At 40.4% G+C, this 23,218-nt stretch overlaps 1 protein-coding gene across 4 annotated transcripts; it reads left to right on the top strand.

Annotated features, from left to right (window-relative positions):
• The first annotated feature begins 42 nt into the window (after positions 1-42).
• On the top strand, positions 43-21,570 carry RNASET2 (ribonuclease T2). 4 transcript variants are annotated; one of them, XM_088666339.1, is made up of 10 exons: positions 43-235; positions 7,041-7,146; positions 8,381-8,447; positions 8,738-8,796; positions 10,578-10,635; positions 12,414-12,478; positions 15,858-15,971; positions 16,939-16,984; positions 17,628-17,702; positions 18,279-21,570. In XM_088666339.1, the coding sequence occupies exons 2-10, from the start codon at positions 7,058-7,060 to the stop codon at positions 18,456-18,458; spliced, it is 753 nt and encodes a 250-aa protein (XP_088522465.1). In that variant the 5' UTR covers positions 43-235; positions 7,041-7,057; the 3' UTR covers positions 18,459-21,570. The 4 variants fall into 4 exon arrangements, with proteins under 4 accessions (XP_088522465.1, XP_034964462.1, XP_034964461.1 ...); XM_035108571.3 differs by lacking the exon at positions 43-235 and adding an exon at positions 3,025-3,081; XM_035108570.3 differs by lacking the exon at positions 43-235 and adding an exon at positions 3,025-3,085.
• The last annotated feature ends 1,648 nt before the right edge of the window (positions 21,571-23,218 follow it).

Raw genomic sequence — 23,218 nt, 5'->3', positions numbered from 1 at the left:
CAGTCGCCGCCCAGTTTGGAGGAGGCTGCCCAGCGAGCCGCGCTTCCGCGCGCGTCGAATGTGCGAGTACGAACGGGCTGCTTGCGATCCGGCTCCGCGATTGGCTGGGGAGCGCGAGAGGCGGGAGGTTTAGAAGGAGACGATATTTCGCTAGATGGGGCTCTGCGGTTCTTGCCATCCTAACTGTGCCTACTCAGAAGTAAGTCCTGTTGAATTCAACGGGTCTTACTCCCAGGTAGGTAAATGGAGATTAGGATTGCAGGCTCAAGCTCAGTCCTGAATGGAAATACATAGAGCGGGGTTTTGTTGGTACGTCCCCCCCCCCTCTGGCTGGCATGCAAAATGGTAGAATATGCACTGCACTTTCATATGATAGAGTTCATTTGCCCCACGGCTCTTCGCGGACTATTGTCCAATGAAGATTCATTATCGCAGAATATAACTAGATGAGAAAGGGCCTGCATAAACTGAGAACTGCAAAAATACCAAACTCCAAAACAATGAATACTTGCAATCTAATTCAATGTACATGTATTTGGAAGGAAGTACGATCTAATTTAATTGGAGTTACTCCAGTTAAATTAAGCAAGTTTAGGATCCCAATCCCTAAATATATTTTGAACCACTAGGCACTGTTTTTTTGTTAAATGACTGGCATCCTTAAATGTACTGTAGTTCATGAAGCATTTACTTATGCCCCAATTCTAAAACTATTTAAACTCAAGCCTTATTGGTTGTACCCAATGTTATGCCTCCTCAGACCTGTTGAAATGAACGGTCATGGACTATCTGAGGTTCATTATTTCAGTGGTTCTCCTGTGTATAAGTTATTGTATACTGTACAACTCTAAAGTCTAAGGCTGCATTCACACTTCCGTTTACTGTGCACTTGTGTTTGCACTGCTGGGTGTTTAATCTGTCCTTACATGTTGTCCAAAACACACTTTGTGGTTAAATATTACTGGTTTTTTGCATGCGTAAAGACATCCCTGCCTATCAACACCCACAAACAGAAATGAATCTGACACTTATTAAACTGTTGATGTCAACAGCTAGGGGCAAAGCAAATTTTTTTTGGGGGGGGGGCAATATCATTGTCTCTAAGGTGGAATTGTGAACACACCCATAAGTTCTAGTTAGGTGTCTTAAGGTCTGTTTCCTGAAAATATGTGTGTGGTAACTAATAAGATCAAGAGCTGAAGGTTTTGTCAGAAATTATTTGGGCTGCACCTGTCTATGAACACTTTATCTGTGAGTAACATGCACAGGATTGGGCTGCTTTGCTGGTTCCTGCACCTATTGTACTAATTATGGTTAAATCAGATGACAGTCCAAATAAGGAAGGGTGGAATTGTAAAATGGTAGATGCTAGCAAAATTGGAAAGGGCCAGAAATGTTTATGCCACAATCTTATGTCTGTTTACTAAGAAGCTGAACTCACTATGTTCAGTGAGATTTACACGAAGAGTCGGACACGACTAAATGACAACAACAAGTGTGCATATGATTGCAGCTTTATAATTTCATTGGAGCAAGGAAACATCCAATGTAACTGTAATGCAGAGGAGAAAAATCTCACTCAGAGTGGATGTTACAGGTCAGCTTAAAACACTTTAGTGATGCCTGGGTGTACCGGTAAGTAACATTGGAATCAGCTTACCTTTTAAAAATATTTGCACTCCTTTTAGATTTTGTTCTGCTGAAAGCAACAAGAAAGCAACAATCACCTTAGTGATTTTAACCTGTGCTGAACAACACTTCTAGGGCCACTTTTTGATGGAATTCTAAACCAGTCTGCTGTAAACCAAGATGTAATGTACAGTATTGTGTTGAGTGTTTATCATTGCACAGTGGCCCTGCCAAACAGATGAAATAAGCCCCCAAACTAATGCTGATACCAAGCTTGTAGAAATGTGCATTGTACTTAGTGTGAAAAGCTACCCTAATATTCAGTGTGATTCCTTTTTTCAAATGAAAATAGCATGATTAATTTTTAGTGTGTTGTTTCTAGAATTATGCTGCAGGTGGCACCAAAAATCTGTTCTGAAGTGCTTTAATACTGCTGACTTCTGAAGCCGAAGACAAGTATGCATTATGCTTACTTGTTTAGGAATAACCACTATTGAGTTTAATGAGACTTATAAATAAACACACCATGTGAGTCTTTAATGGGTCTGTTTGTTTGTACTTGGTAATTTGTAGTTTCTTCATTATTATTTTTATTATTATTATTTGAATTTGTGTGCACTGCTCTTCATCTGAAGATCTCAGGGCAGTTCACAGCATAAAAATACAAGCGAAAAACGCAAAATACATAATAAAAAACAAAACAAAAATGTTTAGGTTTGGCATGTGTAAGCTTTCTGATTTTACAGAAACCTAAGAACCCAAAGGATGCTTAGGGATTTTTCATACCCTGGCCAGTACTTTCTTGATCTCCTGCCCTTGGACAGAAGATATAGAAGCATGATTAGAAGCACCAACAGGGTAAAGAAAAGCTTCTATCCGTGGGCTGTTAGGCTGCTGAATGAAAAGATAACAACAGGGCAACTGACTTGGGTTTGGTGGGTGTGCGTCAGTAAACGAGGGGAATTAAGACTAAGAGAGCTGAGTGGGGGTGCTCGTGTAATCTCGCTGTATACAAATTGTACAAGTGACAATAAAGTATTTCAGTTTCAGTTTCAAAGCTTCAAACTCCAGTAACCTTTTGTAAAACTAGGAAGTACTGTAGTAAAAAAATAAAAATCCTAAACGGAGCCACGAACATTCTTTTTTCTAAAGAAGGTGGGGGGGGTGGAGACCCTGAGATCTGAAAAGCCATCTGAATATTTGTGGCAAACAGCAACAGAAAAAGAAAAATCCTTTTCATTATATGCAGGAGACAAGTGGAGGCATAGCAGACTGCAGTCGCTGTATTTACGCAACGCCTTTTCCGTTGACTAGACACGAACGACCCACAAGGGGCTCAGCGAGAGGCTGTGTGTGGGCGGGATTTAGTCGCCCAGCGGAAGTGCTGGTTCCTGTAGGGAAGCGAAAGCTGATTCCCCCGTTGCACCAGCTTTCTAGTTCAGCTCCTGCAAGGCAGGTACAAAAACAGCCGGTTAAACTTGTGAGTTGATTATTATTTTTTACAAATCGTAATCTCTTGAAACTTGGAAGTAAGTCTCCCTGGTGCGTTTTGTTTTGTTTTGTTTTGGAGTTCTAAATAAATACGCAGCTTAGAGCTGCAGCTGTAGAGCCGGGTATGATATGTTTATTCGAAGTAAGTCACACTGTGTTTAATAGGACTTACTTCCAATAACTAGTGGAACTTCGTACCTACACAATTTGGTATCTAGTCCTATGTACAAGTAGTACAGTACTTGCGAATACGCAGCAGTGAACATTTTCTAGTAGCCACAAAGAAGACGCTGGGCGAGAGGCGGCGGTTGGAGGCTGAAGTTTCTTAGGGCTTTTCTCCTCGAAATCATTCCGGGCATAGGACGTTTGAACCATGTGGGCAGTTGGGAGATTGTACCATGTAACTCGGCAAGGATGACTTCGAACAAGGGGGGTTAGGGAGCAGCTGTATGTGTGTATTGGGCACTTCTGTTATGCGAGGCTGCCTCGGGTCGGAGCTGTTGTGTTGCCAAGTGTATTGGCATATGCTGCGCATGTCAAGAAGGGAAGAGATTTTGAATTATTTTATAGTGAGTTGCATGGTGGAAGTTCTGGGTACAAGTAGAGTTTAGAGGAATTGTTTTTAGATTTGTGGCCTCTTTGTTCTCAAAACATTTCACAATCTGCATTTTCCGGAGATGCTTTTTTAATTGATTACAAGCACCTAGTTTCTATGCTTGGTTTGATAATTTTCTGGCTTCCAGTATTTGCATTGATATACTACTACCTTTCTTCTGTAAGACAATATATTCTCCCTAGGCATCCAAAGCAGCCTCGTGTCTAAGCACTGTCTGGATTAGTTTCAGATTACTGTAATGAAATGTCCACATTACTGTATCATGTGCCTTCATGCTACACTCACCCTTCCTTTCCTATGACAGATATTTCCTGTACCCTTTAATGAGGGTGATGCAAGGGGATCTTCCCTGCAGTTGTGTTAAGCTTTGAAGGGCTCAAAAAAGAATGGGAAAGATTCCTTCTCTACAGTAGGTGGCCAAGGTGTTCAGAATCTTTTGGCTGTGCAGAGCCAAAATGAGCCCTAGACTTTTCCTTTGGTTCTGTTGGGGAAAGTTGGGACAGGCTGTTCTTGCATTGGGCAGCCAAAATGCTCAAATGGCTCAGTTGGCCATCATGAAAACAAGCCTTTTCTCTAAAAGTTGGAGTTGGAGAGGAGAACAGGGCCTCACAAGGTCAGGAGCTGAGGCTGCTTACTTGAGGATGAATATCATTGTACACAACAGAATTCATTTCTGAATAAACATCTTCTGTATGATCTAGTTGAGATTCCTGCATTGCAGGGGGTCAGACTAGATGACCCTTGGGTACATTCCACCATTACAGTTCTATGATTCTCTGCATTTTCTTCCACTGAAGATGAGGAGCAGAGTCTTGCCAACAACAGTTCTTGGCTTGTCTGGCAAGGCCAGCCAACATTTGTGTCCCCCTGCTTCAGCCTGTAGACCTGTTCCTGTGACTAGAGCCACACCTCTTCCTGTGACTAGAGTCTTGTGCTGTTTATAGCTGAGGAAGTGGTGCTAGCGCCAACCATCTGTCATTCCCTCCTCTTGTCCCCCTCTCAACAGTTAGCTAGCATTTTGTGGCCACTAAATATGCTCAGACCTCATTGACCTGTTTGGGAGGTGTTTATTGTTTTATCCTGCTCTTTTAGACAAGTGCTGTCTCCCCAAACAAACAGCTTGCATCAATAAGAAAAAAGAGAGAAGTCACTGTCATTATGCTTACGAAGAGAAACACAGGAAGAAAATTGGTGGGGATAAGTAGAGAAGGAAGTTTGCTTATTTAAGACTAGAACAAAATGGTGAGCTAAAAGAAGGCATTTGTACAGAATGAGGACCAGATCAACCTTCCCTTGTTCTTGTTCTTTCTTGAATAGCAGTTAGTCTCCTGCCACCCATTCTTTGGCTCATAAATGGAACAAAATCTCCTCCTCCTCCTTGCTTCTTCAGCCCCAAGATAGCTAGCAGTTGAAACCAAGGGTTCTTTCCTGAAGGAGAGGAAATCAAACTTCCTTCATCTGCTCATTTTCTGACCAATGAATGTGGCCAGGTTTGTCTCCCCCTTTCCATGAGCAGCCTTATATGGACTTTGGTCCCCTAGGCATTGGCCAGTGTATGCTGTTTTCAGTGTGTGCTGCTTTCAGCACTGTAGTCCCAGGGTAAATGTTATAGTAGTGTCTATAGTGTAGCCCCCAGGTTTAAGATGATAATTTTTAAGAGAGGTTGTTTTTAACGCAAATAATAGAGCATTGTTGAATGTTTTAGAAACAGCGGAATGGGGGGGCACTTCTAATTCTAGGGTAGTCAAGCTGGTAGGGAACTAAGATGAGAAATAAAGGAAGTTCATCAAGGAAAAGCACAAGAAGTGAGTGGTAGTGAAGAGGAATCAGAGTTCTGCTTTATGCATATATATTTTATCGTGTTTGAAGATGATTCTGTTTTGACTTGATCTGACTGGAGTTGTGTGCCAGGTAAACTGATACATGAACAGAACAGAACAGAATCAGCTTAAATGCAAATACTCCCTTTTAATTGACTTATGGAGAGAGTTTTGGCTTTTTGTGATCTGCCTACTTTTTAGTGCCATTTAATTCTCAGGGGTTTCATTTGAAGACATTTAAAGGAAGTTTTGAGTAGTGCTCAAATTTGTTTGCATGCACTTAATGGCTTTAGCAAAGCCAGAAACTATAGAAGGCCCAAACCGCTTGGTTTGTTTATAAGGCTCACTCTGTTCTCTTGAGCCCTCTCATCAAGTCCCGTTTTTCCTCCCTTCTCATGCACACAGTCATTTTGCCAAGTTCCTACAGGTTCCTTCGCTTTTCATATATATCCATTGCTAGCTCCCTAACACCACCACCACCTTATCTGGTATCAGATTTGTGCACACCTTTCTCACCGCAAAGGAAGTGGGGAACAGCGATCTGCTATGCTCCTTGGGATCCATCCGCATGTGGATATTTTACCTACAGTAACGTTGGAATGAGCCCCCATATAATCATGTTAAGATCCATGTTATTTCAACAGAGAGAAAAAGAAATCTCGCAGGAAACATTAGGAAGCCTAGAGAGGAAGAATGACACCCAATAAGATACTTGTATTACCACTGTATTCCAAACAGCCAGCATTTATGGAGAAAAGCAAAGTGACTGTGCTATCTCTCAGAGGAATATACCCATTTTTAAATGTGTTGTGTTCAGTTTATCAGGATAAATGTTTTACTGCATAAGTTGGCCAGGCCACATTCTAAGGTTGGATTCAACCCAAAGAGTTAGGCTTGGTTAAGTCAATTGATTTCAATTTGTTTAACAGCATTTAAGTTTGTATTAGACTGCAGCCTTAATTGCTAGGGTTCACAGTTTTAAAAATTGCAAAGGTGTAATGTCACTAGGTGTGACTTTCTTGCACATTGCTGGAGCAAGAAATACTAGTAATCACATTGTATATTTGAATTGAGTATATGTGTAGCTCTGAACTAAATACATAGGACTTGTCTATCAGGAAATCTGGTATTTGCCCCCAATGGATACCAGAACAAATAGATTAGTAAATGAAAGGATAAACATTAGGATACATGTATGGTTTTCCTTTTTGAAAATCATGCACAACTTTCTATTGCAGGTTGATTGGCAGCAATTGATTTCTAAAATTTCAGTTCTCGTTCATGGTATCATTTGTTTTAAAACTGCGATTGAGAATCTGTGTCCCTCCAGATGTTGCGGCACTACAAATCCCATCGCCATTGACTGGTGGTAATGGGAGCTGGAGTCCAACAAAATCTGGAGGGTCAAAAGTTTGATTTCTCATTCACTTCTAACAGTTGCCTGATTGTGGTCTTGTGTTTACGTGTTTTCTTTTCTATCATAGAGTCACCAAAAAGGACCATGAATCCTATTACGCCATACTGTTTGTTTGTTGGGTGCTTTTGGCTTGCTATCTTTGGTGGGGCTGCTGCACATGAGTTGGAGGATAAGTAAGTATTGAAACATCTTGTACAGTGAAGAAAGGCAGTTTTAATAACTTCTATGCTCTGTGTCTGGTCCATGGGGTCACGAAGAGTCGGACACAACTGAACGACTAAACAACAACAACAACATAACTCTGTTTCCTATTTCAGCCAAATACTATTGCAGGTGTGGATAACCTCTTTTCAGCCAGAGGCAAAAGTGGGCAGAGCAATGAAGATACTCTTTATTATTTCTACACACCCCTCTCTACTTTCCTGGTTTTAGAATCAGCATTGCACGAAAATAAATCCAGAAAGTGGTCTACAAACTGACCTAGGGTTTTAGAGAAAGCAAATTCTTTTCCCATGGTGGGCACAAATTTATTTTATCCCTCTGTGGTCTCTCATAAAATTGGTTTTGTTGGCTTTTTAAATAATGCAAAAACCTGTTTACAAAAGGCAAAAGTGAAGCTAATACACACACTTCAAGTCTACATCCTAGCCTGCCTGCAAGTCCGAGGGGGGAGGAATGTATGTCCATCTCACTATAAATTCTTCCAGTAAGGTGTGCCCCACATTTTACTCTTAGAGTGTGGCTTTGTTAAACAGTAGTTCTGTAAGTGAGCTAACTAATCTCAAAAAACAAAGTGTTGTGTTTCTTATCATATTGTATTACTCTTAGTTTAATTATTTTTAATAACCATAGCAGTCATTTTCTTATAGTTAATTTCACTTCTGCTTGCCTATGTTTATTTGCTATCCCTCACATAAGATGAACCATCTCAGGTTTTTCTCAAAACAAATGTGGGAAATGAATGCTTTGAACCACAGTTCACCAAATCTATTGATGCATACAATGGAGAACTGTGTTTGCAACTGGAAATTTCTTTGTTGTTTCCACCACTACTGCTCATAAGGTTGCCAAGGCATTTTAAAATGAAAAACGTGTTTCTTCAGCAGTTTGAACAGTTACTGTAGAAGCTTCAGAACAAATCTTGGACTTTGCTTGCAGTTTTCGGTTTATTTGGATCACAGCCTTAACATTCTTCTTGTAGTAAAGGACCATAGAAAATGGCTCAAGTTATCTTACACTAAGCAGTAGAAAACCCAATTGTAGTATTAGATTGCTGTGTACAAAGCTGGTAGAACTGTACATTTTATCAGCTGTAAAAATTGATACTAAAGATCCCCCGAAATTTCTATTGTTACTTGCAGCCTTTCTGTTTTTCAAACTTCTTGAAAAATATATTTTTTGTTTCAGTAATGATCATCCTCATAAGTGGGAAATGTTGTACCTTGTGCATCAGTGGCCAGTGACAGTATGTAAGGTGAGTTGTTAATAAAGACATGCATTTATTCAAATGTATACGTAGCCCTATCATAAAAGCTAGTGGTAGATAACCGATTTTTTAGCAGCATGGAAATTTAATATATGTAATTTAATAAATAAAAATAATAATGATGATATTAATGCTCCTGTTCTTTTAACAGCTATAGCAATTGGCAGGTTTAGCTAAGTTTGAATATTGGAAATTTTTAGCTTAAAACTGTGTGTGTTTTTGTTTAGCTGTTGTTTAACTGGCTTTCCCTGATAAATTGGTTGACTTGTTTTCTGCAGATGAATGAACATGATTGCAAAGAAGATCCGCTATTGTACTGGACAATCCATGGACTCTGGTAAGGTTTTAACTCTGAAAATAATGCTACATTATATCACATTTAATTAAGAGTTTGGCCTAGATGACCTATATAACTCCTTTTGGTCAAAGCCTGCGTATTGAAACCCCACAAAAAAAGAAACTCATTGGAATGTGATGCATCAGATCCAATGAATGGTGATGGCCTTGAATTTCGATTCTTCAGGGATTGGAGGAGGATGCTTAGCTGCAAGGCCACTGAATGCTCAGCCACAAACCTTGGTGGTTTTATTTCCGGGCTGGGGAACCTTTAGGCCTCCAGATATTGCTGGACACCAACTCCCATAAGCTCCAGTCTGCGCCAGTGGTTAGGGATGATGGGAGTTGTTGCACAACAGCATCTGAAGGGCCACAGATGCCCCACCTCTGTTTTAGTGGCACCTAACCCTTACTATTTTACACCTACTTTATGCATGTCAAACTATTAAGTACAGCAATGGTCACTTACACTACATCTTTTTATAAGCTGGTAGTGTCTTACATTTGACAAGACTGTTAATAGTATACCACCTCTGTTCATCCTATATAATAATGTGCAAGTGTCTCTGCGTCCAGTATTCCCTGTGTCCGCGCTACTGCACATGTGCCCCACAGACACAGGGATTGGCCGCAGAGACTTGAAACGCACACTCGCGCGCGCGCGCTCTCCCCACCCCCCACCCCTCTGCCAACCGGCGCTCACTGCGCGAGGAGGAGGCTGCTTCCTTTGCTGCCGCCGCAGAAAGAGATCGAATCACGGCCTTCTCCTGGGCGCCCGCTGGCCAGCTGGCCCAGCTGGGCTCAGCGGAGCGCCCCAATGAAGCGGCGGCCGTGGGAGGGGCCAGCCGGCCCCCCCACGCGCCACCGCCGCAGAAAGAGGCCAAAACGCGCTGTCAGACGGGGGGAGGGAGAAGCGGAGGATCAGATCGGTCCTCCGCTTCTCCCTCCCCCCACCTGACAAAGCCAGCAACCCCGGCATCTGTGCTTTCTGTCGGCGGTGGGGGGGAGAGGAATGAACGGAGAGAAATGGCTGCTTTCTCTCTGTTCGTTCCTCTCCCCTCACCTCAGACAGAAAGGACTGATCTCGGGATGTCTGCTTCCTGTCGGCGGCTGGGGGAGAGGAACGAAGGAGAAGAAAGCAGCCCTTTCTCCTCCTTCGTTCCTGTCCCCCTGCCGCCGACAGCAAGGACAGGTCCCAGGGTTCAGAGAAGTGCTGCGCAAGCGCTTCTCCGAACCCCGGGATGTTCTAGCGCCCGTTTACTGAACGGGCTGAATTACACTAGTTTGGAATAATTAACCACCCTATTTTGAAATACTCAAGAAAGGCAACAACTTTAAATGCATAATCACAATAATTTTAAAATGCCTTCATTACTGTTTCCATTGTCCTCCACCTCTATGAGAAAATGCAAGTACGGATCGGTACCTCCTGGTTAAAATGGATGCATTTCTGCACATTTCATTATCACTGTAATTTGCCCTATTTTGAACAAAGAAAAATTCATTTATATTTAGGATATGCTTGATAGACAGGTCAAGTTCTGCTGGTACATGCTATTGGATATCAATGCAGTTTGAAACTGCTAAAGAAGCTTTTATGTAGCTTATTTGTTTTTATAGTGATATACTGTGAAAGCTTTCTATTAGGCATAATATTGTAGAAAAGGGATTCATTTTTTCCAAATGTAATTTCGAATTGCAATATTATGTAGACCAGCTTCATCCACCCCCACCCCCACTGTTTAGTGGCATTTAAATTTTGTTCTGTTTATTCTCTCATAGGCCTGATAAAGCAGAAGAGTGTAATAAAACTTGGCACTTTGACATATCTGAACTTCAGGTATAAATGATATGAAAATGCAGATTCTGAGTATGGTTTTGTTTTTTGTTGTTGCCTCATCCAGATTTTTCATAGCCTGTCAATTGCTACTGGAGGCAGATATGCTTTTTTTATTCTAAATCTCTTTCTGTACTATCCCACCCCAAGGGTTTGTGGTGGATCACAAGACATTACATTTTATTTTATAGATAAAGTGTTTGTTTTTTCATATATGGTATATTTTTTGCATTTTCAAAAACAGGAACAGAGAGCATACTTGACCCCCCTCCCCCTCCCTCGCATCCCCCTGCCCCACTTACAGCTTCGTACCAAATACAGCATGTATACATATACCATATGACTTCCCTTCCACCTTTTTCCTGGTCCTTTTGCTTTTCTACTACTCTGCATAATCCAAATTTTATAGACAAAGTGTTAGAATATATAGGGATTAATACAGTGGTACCTCTGGTTACGAACTTAATTCATTCCGGAGGTCCGTTCTTAACCTGAAACTGTTCTTAACCTGAGGTACCACTTTACCTAATGGGGCCTCCCCGCCGCACCACTGCACAATTTCTGTTCTCATCCTGAGGTAAAGTTCTTAACCCAAGGTACTACTTCCGGGTTAGCAGAGTCTGTAACCCAAAGTGTTTGTAACCCGAGGTACCACTGTATAGCCTTGTGTTTGTTAAAATCTTGTCACTGAAAGCCAACCCAGAAAGTTCTTAGAACACCTTTGGGACTATTTGAGCAAGTATCCAGAGAGAAGGGCATAATACTTTAGTAGCGGAACACCTGTTTTGCATGTGGAAAATGCCAAGTTCACTCCTAGGCATATCCAGTTAAAATGACAAGCTAATAGGCAATGAGAATCTTCTAAGACTGGCATCTTGAAAGACTGCTGCCAGTCAGAGTAGACAACACTGGTCTAGCTGGACAAATAATCTGAGCTGGTATATATAAGACAGCTTCATCTACCCTTAAGTGTTTAATTTTTTGTGTAAGAGCCTCTATGCTCGAGTGTGGTGTCTTAAGGTGTGGTAGAGTCTGGAAGGCATTCTGTTTGTTTGTTTGTTTGTTTGTTTGTTTGTTTAGGTTATTTCCAGGTTACCTGATGACAAGGTTCTCTAGGCTGCATAAAATATAAAAGAAAAAAATAATATAACAGCACAGTTATAATAAAAAATACAGAAAAGCAACAAATAAAGCACCACCTTAGATTGAAATGCGTCACTTAAAATAGGGAAACAGGGATAAAAATACACAACATTCTCGCCCAATGATTCACAAACTTTAATAAAATAAAATAACTATTTTAAAATCTATTGTGCTCCACTTTTCTTTGTCCAAGAGGAGCACAAATCAGCTTACACTTAAAAACTTATCTTACATTTAACCCCAGTGGAAATTAAGAGTAGATATGTGACATTGTACAAAAATAGAAGATTCAACATTGTTGCTATGTGCCATGTGTGAAAGAAGCTTATGCGTGAGATGACCACACAAGTTTTTTGCTTTGTTTTTTTAATGCAGATGTAGCTGAATAGACCTGATGGCCCCTTGAGCCCCATCCAAAAAACTTGCCAGACAGGAGCTGAAATACTGGGTTGGCTCCTTGTGATTTAAAGTCTGCAGGCATAAGTGTACATGGGGGTGCTGCCATACCTGTGTTTGCTCTACAGTCTTTACAGCCAGGGATAGGATCAGATTCTCAGTGTAGCTGCATGTTTTATATGGAGCTCAGTGCTGCGTTTTAGCTTATGAGAACTTTTATTTCCTTCCTTCCTTCCTTATAGGATCTCATGGGTGACATGAAGAAATATTGGCCAGATGTGCTTCATCCAAACCATACCTTTTTCTGGTGAGTTGTGCCACTATTGAACATTTCGGTAGTGTTACAAAATTATTCATTTTCAGTTCTTTTTTCCAGCGTGGATAGACTCTAGACATCCGTAGGAACTAGGTGAAAGTGAAATCTAGCACAGAACTTCTGGAAATTATTATGCCTTTGCTTTATCTCCCTTTTCACCCACACAAATCTCTGGATTAAATCCAGAGTTTCTTCTGCTGACAGCAGCAGCATCTGAAAAAGGGGACCATTGCCTCCCATTTCACCTCACCCCTTGCTTCACCCCCATGCTGTTCTTGGGTGTTCCCCAACTGCCAGATGGGCCTCTGCAGGAGGATGAAAGAACTGACAAAAATGTCCCCCTTTCTGTCAGTGGGACTGCACTGAATCAGAAACTTTGGGTAGACAGATGTGAGTCCTTATGTTGGCAGAAGGCAAAGTCTGGATCCAATCCTCTGTAAGTTTGTAGGATATATGGAATTTTATGTCAGAGGAATATATGTACCAGATCTCAGTGCTATTTATTTATTTATTTATTTATTTTAGAGCACCTTTCAGGAATAAAATTCCTCCCAAAGCAGGTCACATGAAAAACAACAATAACATACAATGGATAGCATTTTAAAACATCAATAAAACAATTCCATCTTGTTAAAACTAGCAATTCAATGTCAAATATACAACGTAATAAAGTAACAAAGTTACTGACACAACAATCCTGAGCCATTGACATTATCAGGCAGAATTTTAGATTTATTTCTTGCTTTAAGTCTGATATAGCAGAAACAGCATTTATTCTTTAAAGCAGTCCATCAGGCATGGTTGAGTTATAACTCCCGTTTCTTCCAATTGAAGGTGCTTTCTGCTCTGTTTGAGACTGGACTGAAATACGGGCCAGAACTAGCCATTACGGGGAGGATATTGCCGTCACAACCAATGTCTCCATGGAACTGTCTAGTAAAAATGATATGTGATATGATATCCCTGTGCTCAGTGTGTTCTTTGCCCTGTACAAATGGCAGCCAATAAAGTGGAGTGGGCCCAGGAGTAGTGCGCACAGTGATAGTGTGTCATGCCATATGTCTTACTTTACTAGATGTTGCTAATGAATCAAGGGTCAGAGCCAGCCACACATCTCCCTTAATGGCAATGTTGGGCCATAGTTGCAGCATCACACTCTTGATGGCTGCATGCACAATTCCATATTGGAGCTCAAAGCTATATAATGTGAACATAGTGCAAAAGTCCCAAAAACTGGTAGTGGATAAAAGAGAATGCAGCTTGCTGTAATGTGCGCTGCTTTTCTCTGTTCCCTAGCTGTCTCATTGATATGTCAGGGACTTACCCTAAATAAATAAATAGAATTTGTATGTTGAATGTGCAAAGTCCTATCTGTTTTCTATCTGTGGTGCTCCTCTTTAACCTTTCTCTAATTCTCTTTCAGTGCGTGTTAATTGTTAATTGTTCAATATTCTCTTTTGGTGTGTGTTGTCAACGCTAAAGCCTTGTACAGATTCTTCCTCCTTTCAAGGTTACAGACCCTCTGTAACCTTGAAAGGAGGAAGAATCTGTACAAAGTTTTAGCGATGACAACACACACTGAAAGAGAATATTGAACAATTAACCTTTGTCTTTTTCTGTGATGCAGTCAAGCTAGTGACATCGTGCTTCATATTTGACAAATGGAAATCTGCTAGGAACAAGGACAAGATGGTTTTGTTGTCAACTGACAAATGAAAAAAACCACCTAGTTTTTCTTATATGCAGAAGCTTTCAGCGTTTGTGGTTTCCATGGTTTCCAATTTCATATGAAGCAAAATGCTATGTCTTTGAACTGAAGCATTCTACTAGCTTATCTCTTTCTGAGTACTAACAGGTTCCTTGCAAAATACAGAACCAAACACCTGAAGAACTCCATTAATACAGAAAAAGATTCAAGAGCATTCAAGCATACAAGTTTCTCTTCAATATGGGAAATAATTTTGAACCCAAAATCACAATGGGAAAATATCTAGCAGGCTTCCACTTACGTAGCAGGACTTGCCCTTCCTCTCCCCTTCTTGCATTGCCTCCCAATTTCCTTTGGAGGTTCTCCCAACACCTTGGAGCTGATTTGGGTGGTGGCTGTAAGGGTTATACAAAAACTAAACTATAAATATAAGGGGGGGAACAATATTATAGGAGCAAGGTGTAGGTAACACATTTCAGATACCTGTTTGGATCCTAAGTTAAATAACACAAATGTTTTCATGAAAGGAAAGCTCCCCATTTCACCCTAATCACCCAACCCTATCAACACACGCTCTTTCTTCCCCACCACCCCCCTTACAGGGACCCTCCCCTAGTCATCCTGACCAGCACTTCGCCCAGTGACAGCACTAGCAGCGGGTCAGGAGGAGTGAATGAGGAATGGAGCAGGGTGGAGAAAGGGTTCTCAGACGCGTCAGAGCCTAGGCACCGACCCAGCTGGCCAGAGAGGGAAGGGCAGCACAGCGAGGTGCCGGAGCCTCTGCAACACTCCACCCAGAGGACGGGAGAAGAAACGCAGCCCTTTCCAGCGCCCAAATTGAGGCGCGCACCCACACGCAGGGCTAGGGGGAGGCGCTTTGGGGTGCCCAGGCTTTTATGCTGGCCGAAGAGCCGGAAGTAGCCATTGTCGGGTTCTGAATCGGACTAGGCAGTCATGTTTTCTGATATCTCTGCACTGTAAATAATATGCACAATAAAACTCTGAAAGAGCGGACTGGAGCGTCTTTACTCAAGAGTAGCCGCAACAATCCCCTGACAACACCTATGCTAAAATTACGAATACTTGGGTTTTTTTCTATAGGGCAGCAATCACTTCACCAGGGAAAACAAGCATAAAGAGTTTGAAAACAAAGCAAGAACTTTCTTCTTAAGAGTCTCTTCATCTAATTGGCTAGATCCTAAATGTGAATCATTGCTCTGGCTTCATTCTTTGGTGAAAAACACTAGTGGTGCCTGCAAGTTTTGTGGTTTCTCATACCACAAATGAGGGTGGTGCCTGCAGGTTTTGCCTCATATGTCAGGTTCTACAGTTGCTAGACAATTACTTTTTATAAAAATGAAAGCTGGGAATCTAGGGATTGTGGTTTATGGGTGGGGGGGACAGCCGCTCTGGCCTCTTTCTACATTGGGAGTATACTCATAGAAATGAACATTGTGATTGAGACTTCCGAAGTGTTTAATGATATGAAGAATGAGAGTGCTTAAGGGGAAGAGTCCTTTGAGTTGGAAGTTTAACCAGGTGCACATTTGAAATTTTCTTCTGAAATTTTTAAGTATTTTTGCTATAGAATTTTCTTGTAGACCTCTGAATATATCCAAATCTAAAGATGTAACCCAACACTTTTTGTTTTCTTTTATGTAGGAAACATGAATGGGAGAAACATGGGACTTGTGCTGCTATGCTGGAATCCCTTAATTCTGAGGAAAAGTATTTTAGTAAAGCTCTGGAGCTCTATAAAAGAATTGATCTTAGCAGGTGGGGAAATGGATTTCTTCGGAGACCTCTGCAACATACAGGCATTCATCAGCAGCTATATTTACTATAGCTATATAACCATGAATGTTAGCAGGCCACTGCTTTCCAACAGCCAGGACTTTCCATTGATAAAGTATATGTCTATAACACTTTAAATGTTAATTATTTCTTTATGTGGGCCAGAACTTGAGTTGCCAGTAAAGTTGAGGCTTAGTAGAGAATATATTTTAAAAAACCATAAGACTCCAATTCCAATTCATTCTTATTGAAAGCATCTGTTCTGTATGTCGCTGGCAAACAAGTAGCTACTGAATACAATGCATTTAGATATTGGGGGGTCAATATTTTGAGGAATACCAACAACTATCCAAAATAACAAAGAAGCTTGTGGGAAGATAAGGAGAAAATTAAGTGCATGGAAAAATAAAGTATAGACAGAATCTAAAGCGCTCTGGACAAGTTTCATGTGGGTTGGTAGTCACACCTCTAGGGTCTCATCATCATCCTACCCAAACTGAAGCTAGGGTGTCTTACCTCAGTACAAAGTTGAATATTGGTTGACTATAACACAATAGGGACGCGGGTGGCACTGTGGGTTAAACCACTGAGCCTAGGGCTTGCTGATCAGAAGGTTGGCGGTTCGAATCCCCTCAACCTAGTGAGCTCCTGTTGCTCGGTCCCAGCTCCTCCCAACCTAGCAGTTTGAAAGCACATCAAAGTGCCAGTAGATAAATAGGTACCGCTACAGTGGGAAGGTAAACAGCGTTTCCGTGTGCTGCTCTGGTTCACATGACCTGGAAGCTGTACACCAGCTCCCTTGGCCAATAGTGCAAGATGAGCGCCACAACCCGAGAGACGGTCACGACTGGACCTAATGGTCAGGGGTCCCTTTACCTTTACCTATAACACAATTGAATGTAGTGAATTTTTCCTGTTCAGTGCTAGATGAATTATGTCTTTCTTTCAGTCATCTCTCAAAAGTTGGGATAACACCAGGCAGTACCAGCTACCAGGTATGAGGAGAAATTGTTTTGCATTGTTCTATGCCATTGTTTTGTTGTTGTTTTTTAATAGGTCTTTTGGTGTATTGTTTTAATTCTATTTGTGTTGAGTACCTTTTTGATAATTATCGTTCTGTGGTTTTAGCTTTCTCTATTTTATCTGTAAGCTATCTTGAGTCCCTGTCTGGGGGGAAAGCAGAGTATAAATAAACACAGAGTAATACTTTGGTACTCGAACGGCCTGGCTCCTGTACAAATCGGCTCCCAAATGCCGCAAACCCAGAAGTAGGTGTTCCGGTTTTCAAATGTTTTCCGGAAGCTGAACGTCCAATGCGGCTTCCGCTTGAGTGTAGGAAGCTCTTGCAGCCAATTGGAATCTGCGCCTTGGTTTTCAAACGGTTTTGGGAGTCAGACGGACTCCCAGAACGGATTATGTTAGAGAACCAAGCTACCACTGTAATAATAGTATTAGTAAACTGTTAAATGTTACTGTTGCATCGTAAAACAAAATTAGTAAACTGTTAAATGTTACTGTTGCATCATAAAACAAGATTTAAATATAATTCTTTATATTTCTTTTCCATAAAGCTTTTGGGTAAATATTTGTTGAAGTGGTATTTTAACTCTTTCAACTCTTTCATGTTTAAATCCCTAGCTGGCAGCCATCAGAGATGCTCTTACAGATGTTTATGGTGTAACACCAAAGCTTCAGTGTCTTCCTGAAAAAGAGGTATCTGTTTATTAATCTTAGTCAACGTTTCTCTTTTAGAAAGATTGTTTTCATTATTTGACATCTTGAAGTGGGGATTGCCCCCAACTTTTGAAAATAAAGATGTCTTACAGAATTGTATCCATTATGTTAACCTTTCAGCCCACTCTATTCCTTGATGAAAATCTGTTAAACAATTTCTCAACATATGTTGGAGGGATGTCGTCCTCAAATTTTGTTAAGATCCAAATTAATATTCACAGAATTTGAAACCTTCCTAATCTGAAATGATACATTTTAGTTTATGTTTACTTATCTCTTAGTCATCTTGACAATATAACTTTTTAGTCCAAAAACAAAAAAAATCATTATAAAATGAATATTATTTAATATGAAAAAATGTAGTACACCTATATCTCATTAAATGCAGCAACTAGCACTTTGTTTATCAAGATTGTGGCTTCATTTCACCCAAATGCCACACAACTGATTAACCAATAACATTTCTCTTTAGTGTTTAATATTTCTCTTTTTCTAGAAATGTCTATAGTGGGCTTTTAAAACAGAAGCTCCATTTTTGCTTTATTTCCCTACCAGGGTCATATACAGATAATCGGCCAGATGAAATTCTGTATCACCAAGGAGTTTACCATGAGAAACTGTACAGAGCCAAAGACAGATTCCTCTCCTGCCCCTGAGCAGCATTACTTCCATACGGAAGATTTGGAAATATGCAATGATACACTGACATATTATCCTTCACATCTCCGTGAATGAAGCAGGAAGAAATTGAAAGTACTTTTTGAAATACCCTTGAGATTTAACAAAACATATTGCATTATTTAGAGAGAGAGCCATCCTTTTATCCCACAAAGATACTTACTGTAATACTTCATTTGAAATTTTTGAAATCCTACTTGCTTTGGAACATGTGCAAATGACAGTATTGGTACTAAAGCTATATAAATGGAGAAGATTCATTTCTATGGAATAGCTGTTCTTTTATTTGGGCAACTAAATTACCATTTTTATATTTTAAAAGGGGACTTCATAAGGCTTAGCTTTTCTTTTTTGAGGAATTGTAACTACTTGAAAGTGTTTGCACTAATGCAAAATTCTAAATTAGTAGGTAATTCTATTAGGATTTTATGGAAGAGCTTTCTATATGTTTCAGAAAGTGCATGAAACATTCCCCCCTAGTCCCTCCCCCATTAAGCATTACTGCAGTTTGAATATTGTTGGCAACAATGAAGGTACAATACTGATTGCTTCCTTTCAGAGAAAGTGAATTTACATAGTTGATAGCTGGTCAAATAGCAAGCTGCTTCTGGTCTCTATGGCAAAAGCAGTAATGTATAGCTTAACTTACACCAAAGCAATGGCTGTAGAACAAGTATGTTGAAACTTTGAAATTACTACAGGCAGTAACCATTTTAGGTATGTCTGATATGTACACAAGCACACACACCTGCATTGCGCTGAACCCAGAAGTGACCCGAAAATGTCACAAAAAGGGGTGGGGCAGGGGCGGAACAAGGTGTTTTCAGGCTTTTCTAGTGATGTTTCAGGTGTATGCAATGTCATGTAAGCACATGGTGCCTTGGAACACAACCCCCATGTAAATTGGGAGCTGCCTGTGTTCAAACAAACATGGCCAGTATTTTTTATAGAAATTTTGGCTTGGGCCTGCAGCAGTTTATCATCTCACATTCCATGAGGATACTTTCCCCATTCCACCCCCCCCCAAAAAAAAAAGTTGCTGGAATTTCATCTGTGGATCTTAATTTTTAACACTGAAATGAGTTTGACAAGATTCAGGATCCATTTCTCTGTATCGGTGATTACATTCAGCACTTTGACATGCATGGAGCAAAAGTTTGTGCATGTTAGAGCAGGCATCCCCAAACTGCGGCCCTACAGATGTTTTGGTCTTCAACTCCCATGATAGCTAAGAGGACCAGTGGTCAGGGATGATGGGAATTGTAGTCCAAAACATCTGGAGGGCCGAAGTCTGGGGATGTCTGAGTTAGAGCCTGTCACTTCAAGCACTCTTTTTTTTTGCTGTTCAACTCTTTATTAATTTTTTGTTTTTACAAAACATAGCAGAATATCCCAAAATGACAATACAAAATAAACAAAACACATAGAATAATATAATAACAGGATATTCCCAAGTAAAATACAATCCTTGGCAAATCAGAATAAAAAATCCTTTCATCCAATCATATCAGTCCAATTCTTTATCTCCTCCCCTTACCTCCTCTCCTGATATTTGCCCTCCCCCTCCCCCTCCTGACTTCCCTCACCGATATACAATCTCATTTAATCTTACCTATAAATTTTCTGTTGCGTTATATAAATTATATTTGAAATACTTTCCCTTCCTGTACAATATATTCCTCCTTCTGGGAAATGTCACTTAAATAATAATAATACTCGTGTTGAGAAATTATGTGTTACCTTGTCAATTCTTCTTTTTTTCATATCACGGTATCCTGGACTGGTTCTGTGGAATGGTAATTAGGGGCACTGTGCTACAGTAGTTCAGATAGTAGCACTGGGAGAGTGCTTTTTGATCCTCTGGTGGTTACCTTATCAGGGCAGTATTTGGTCTCCAGTGCTATTTAATATGTATATGAAGCCACTGGGAATTGTCATTAGGCGTTTTGGGGCAAGCTGCCATGAGTACACTGATGACATTTCAGCTGTGTTTCTCCGTAACTTCTGAATTGGGGCAGGCCATGCGGTCCCTAGGCCAGTGCCTGAACACAGTAGTAGAATGATGGATGGGGGGGGGGGAGCTGAGCTTGAATCCTGAAATGATGGAGGCACTGTGGGCGAATTGTTCCTGTGTCCAAGAAATTGGGCAGTTTTCTTCCCTGGACAGAGTTGCACTCCCCCTGATAGCTCATATGCAGTCAGGCGGGGTTGGAGGGTGTAATTCTGGATCTAGCTTTGTGAGTGCAGGCCCAGGTAGCCCCAGTGGCTAGAAGCACCTTTTAGGAGCTGCCACCGTTGGAAGAGCTTGACCACCATAGTTCAGGCAATACTGACTTCAGTATCGGATGAATGCTATGTATTCTGTGGAACATCCTTTGTGCTTGACCTGGCAACTGCTGTCACTGCAGATTGCTACAGCATGGTTACTAATATCAAAAGCAACACGGTGGCCAGAAACAATTACAATGTGAAAAACTTTACATCAAAACCAACAAACTGAAGTCTCTGAAAGTCCTTAAATGAATCACGGTGCTAGATTTACCCGGCGGAGAACAAGCTGTAAAGCTTTGTATAATCGGCAAATGTCCAATTCTGATGTCCAACTCTGAACTCTGCTGAATTTCTTCATCAATCTATATAATCGCATGTGCACTGTTCCAGAGTATTTTTCATTCAGATGTATATTATATCTATTCGAAAAAAGATTGGTTAATGAAGATATTCAGCAGAGTTCAGAGTTGGACATCAGAATTACATGCATCCATGATGTCCGTTTTGTCATCCTGTCATGTGAGGAAGATTATGGTGAGAGATTAAACCTTGGGCTAGTCTGCTTAAATCTCTTACAGGTTCACAAATCAATAAGGGAATATTAGCTTTTCATTTTATTTGTGCCTATCACTGTAATAATAATCTGCTGTCATTCAGAACACAAAATAATGACTAAGTCTTAACCTTGCAAGAGATATGGTAACCTGTTATGGTTATTTGTTGGCAGAAAATTGCCTGCACTTAAATTGTCACTGTACAAATTGGGTTTTGCTAGACTGTTAATAATCTTTAGCTTCCTTGCTGTTAAATGCCTGTCTTTTGGAGAGTGTTGAAATAGTACACTTCTAATGCACTTCTGCGAAAATTCAATAAAATTCCATTTTATTGTTTTCTTTAATAGTTTTCTTCTTCATTAAATGTTTAGGTGCATCACTGTTGAAATAAGGTGAGATATTATCAAATAAAAAAATGAAATAAGGTGAGATATTACCATAATATGTGGTTTAAGAAACTCCCTGATGGAAGATTCTGTCTCTGTAGTTTTAATCGAACTGAAGTACCATGAACGGCAATGATGGAAACATGTTAATAACACTAGATATATTTAACATATGTATTTCTACTCTGTTTTGAACTGTAAAACTCTTGTATAAGAAGCCTCCTAAATTAAATGTTGCCTGGTTTCGCTGCAAATAATAGTTTGTTTCTGGAGTACTGAAAGACACATAAGCTCTCAAGACATTGTTTTGGACAATGTATCATTATTCTGATTCTGGTACTCTACAAGCAGAAAATATGAGAGAGCCAAACTCAGAGGTGCAGGATGTGTAAAGGTACGTATATAGTTAAGACTTCTTATGCTAGTGATGGGTAACCATTGGACTACAACTCCCATCATCCCTGACCATTGGCAATGCTGGCTGAGGCTAATGGGAGCTGGAGTGCAACAACATCTGGAGGGCACCATGCTGGTGGCAGCTTCTGTAATTGCCCAGCTGCGTCAAGACAACAGAAGAAGATGGTACAACATTTTCTTACTCCTGAGGAAGCTTGGCACCTACAATGCTTTCAGTGACGCTTTTCCTTGTAACAATTGGAAAATGCCAAAAAATTCTCATGTTGCTTTCTTCTTTTGATCATTGACCTCATAACACATTCATCTGCTATGTTCCTGCTTGCTTTTCCTTGATGAAATTGTAATGTATTTTTTAAAAAACACACACACACACCTTTAAGCATATTTTAATTAGTCGCATTATTCAGTTCTCTTGCCACATGTGGGAGTGAAGGTATTGTCTTTTAAACACAATTATTTCAAAATTGCACATGAAACCGCGCTCTCTGAATGCAAGCCTTTGGTGATGTGCTTTTAAAATGTGTTTTGAGAGAGAGAGAAAACCACACATTTGCCTTTTAGGTTAGAAGCCCCTCTGTTTTAAACGTAATATTTGACAATAAATTGAGTGGGCACATATTCTCTTAATTATTCTGTTAATTAATCAGGAGTATTCATTGGCACCTGCAGAGGGGAAGGGAGAGAGAGAAATTCTAAATGCATTTATGCATTTATTTTAATGTTCACAGACACACACACCTCCAGCTAGTCAACAAGAAGTTTAGAGTGATCTCTGAGATCACTCCTATTGACAATGGCTGCCACACTCAAACTCTCTGCACTTTCCTAGAGGGAGTGCCTTTCTGGGCCAGTGGACAGCTCAGATAATTTTTTTGCTTGTGATCACAAGTGAATATTATTCAATGAAAAAATTCATTCCAGTAGCACCTTAGAGACCAACTAAGTTTGGCATTGGTATGAGCTTTCATGTGCATGCACACTTCTTAAGATGGGTATCTGTCTCTAAGGTGCTACTGGAAGGAATTTTTTAATTTTTTATTTTGTTTCGACTACGTCAGACCAACGCAGCTACCTACCTGTAACTAGAATTATTCAATAATAGAGCCAGTCACCAGAGTTCTGCAATCTATGAAACTACATAGATGCAATGGAACTTAAGGACATATACAAGAGTTGCTAGGAATAATGG

This window comes from Zootoca vivipara, chromosome 3 (genome assembly GCF_965207765.1).
Source record: "Zootoca vivipara chromosome 3, rZooViv2.hap1.1, whole genome shotgun sequence".
Taxonomy (NCBI): Eukaryota; Metazoa; Chordata; class Lepidosauria; order Squamata; family Lacertidae; genus Zootoca; species Zootoca vivipara.
Note: the sequence above shows the minus strand (reverse complement) of the source record. Positions and strands in the feature narration are given on the sequence as shown.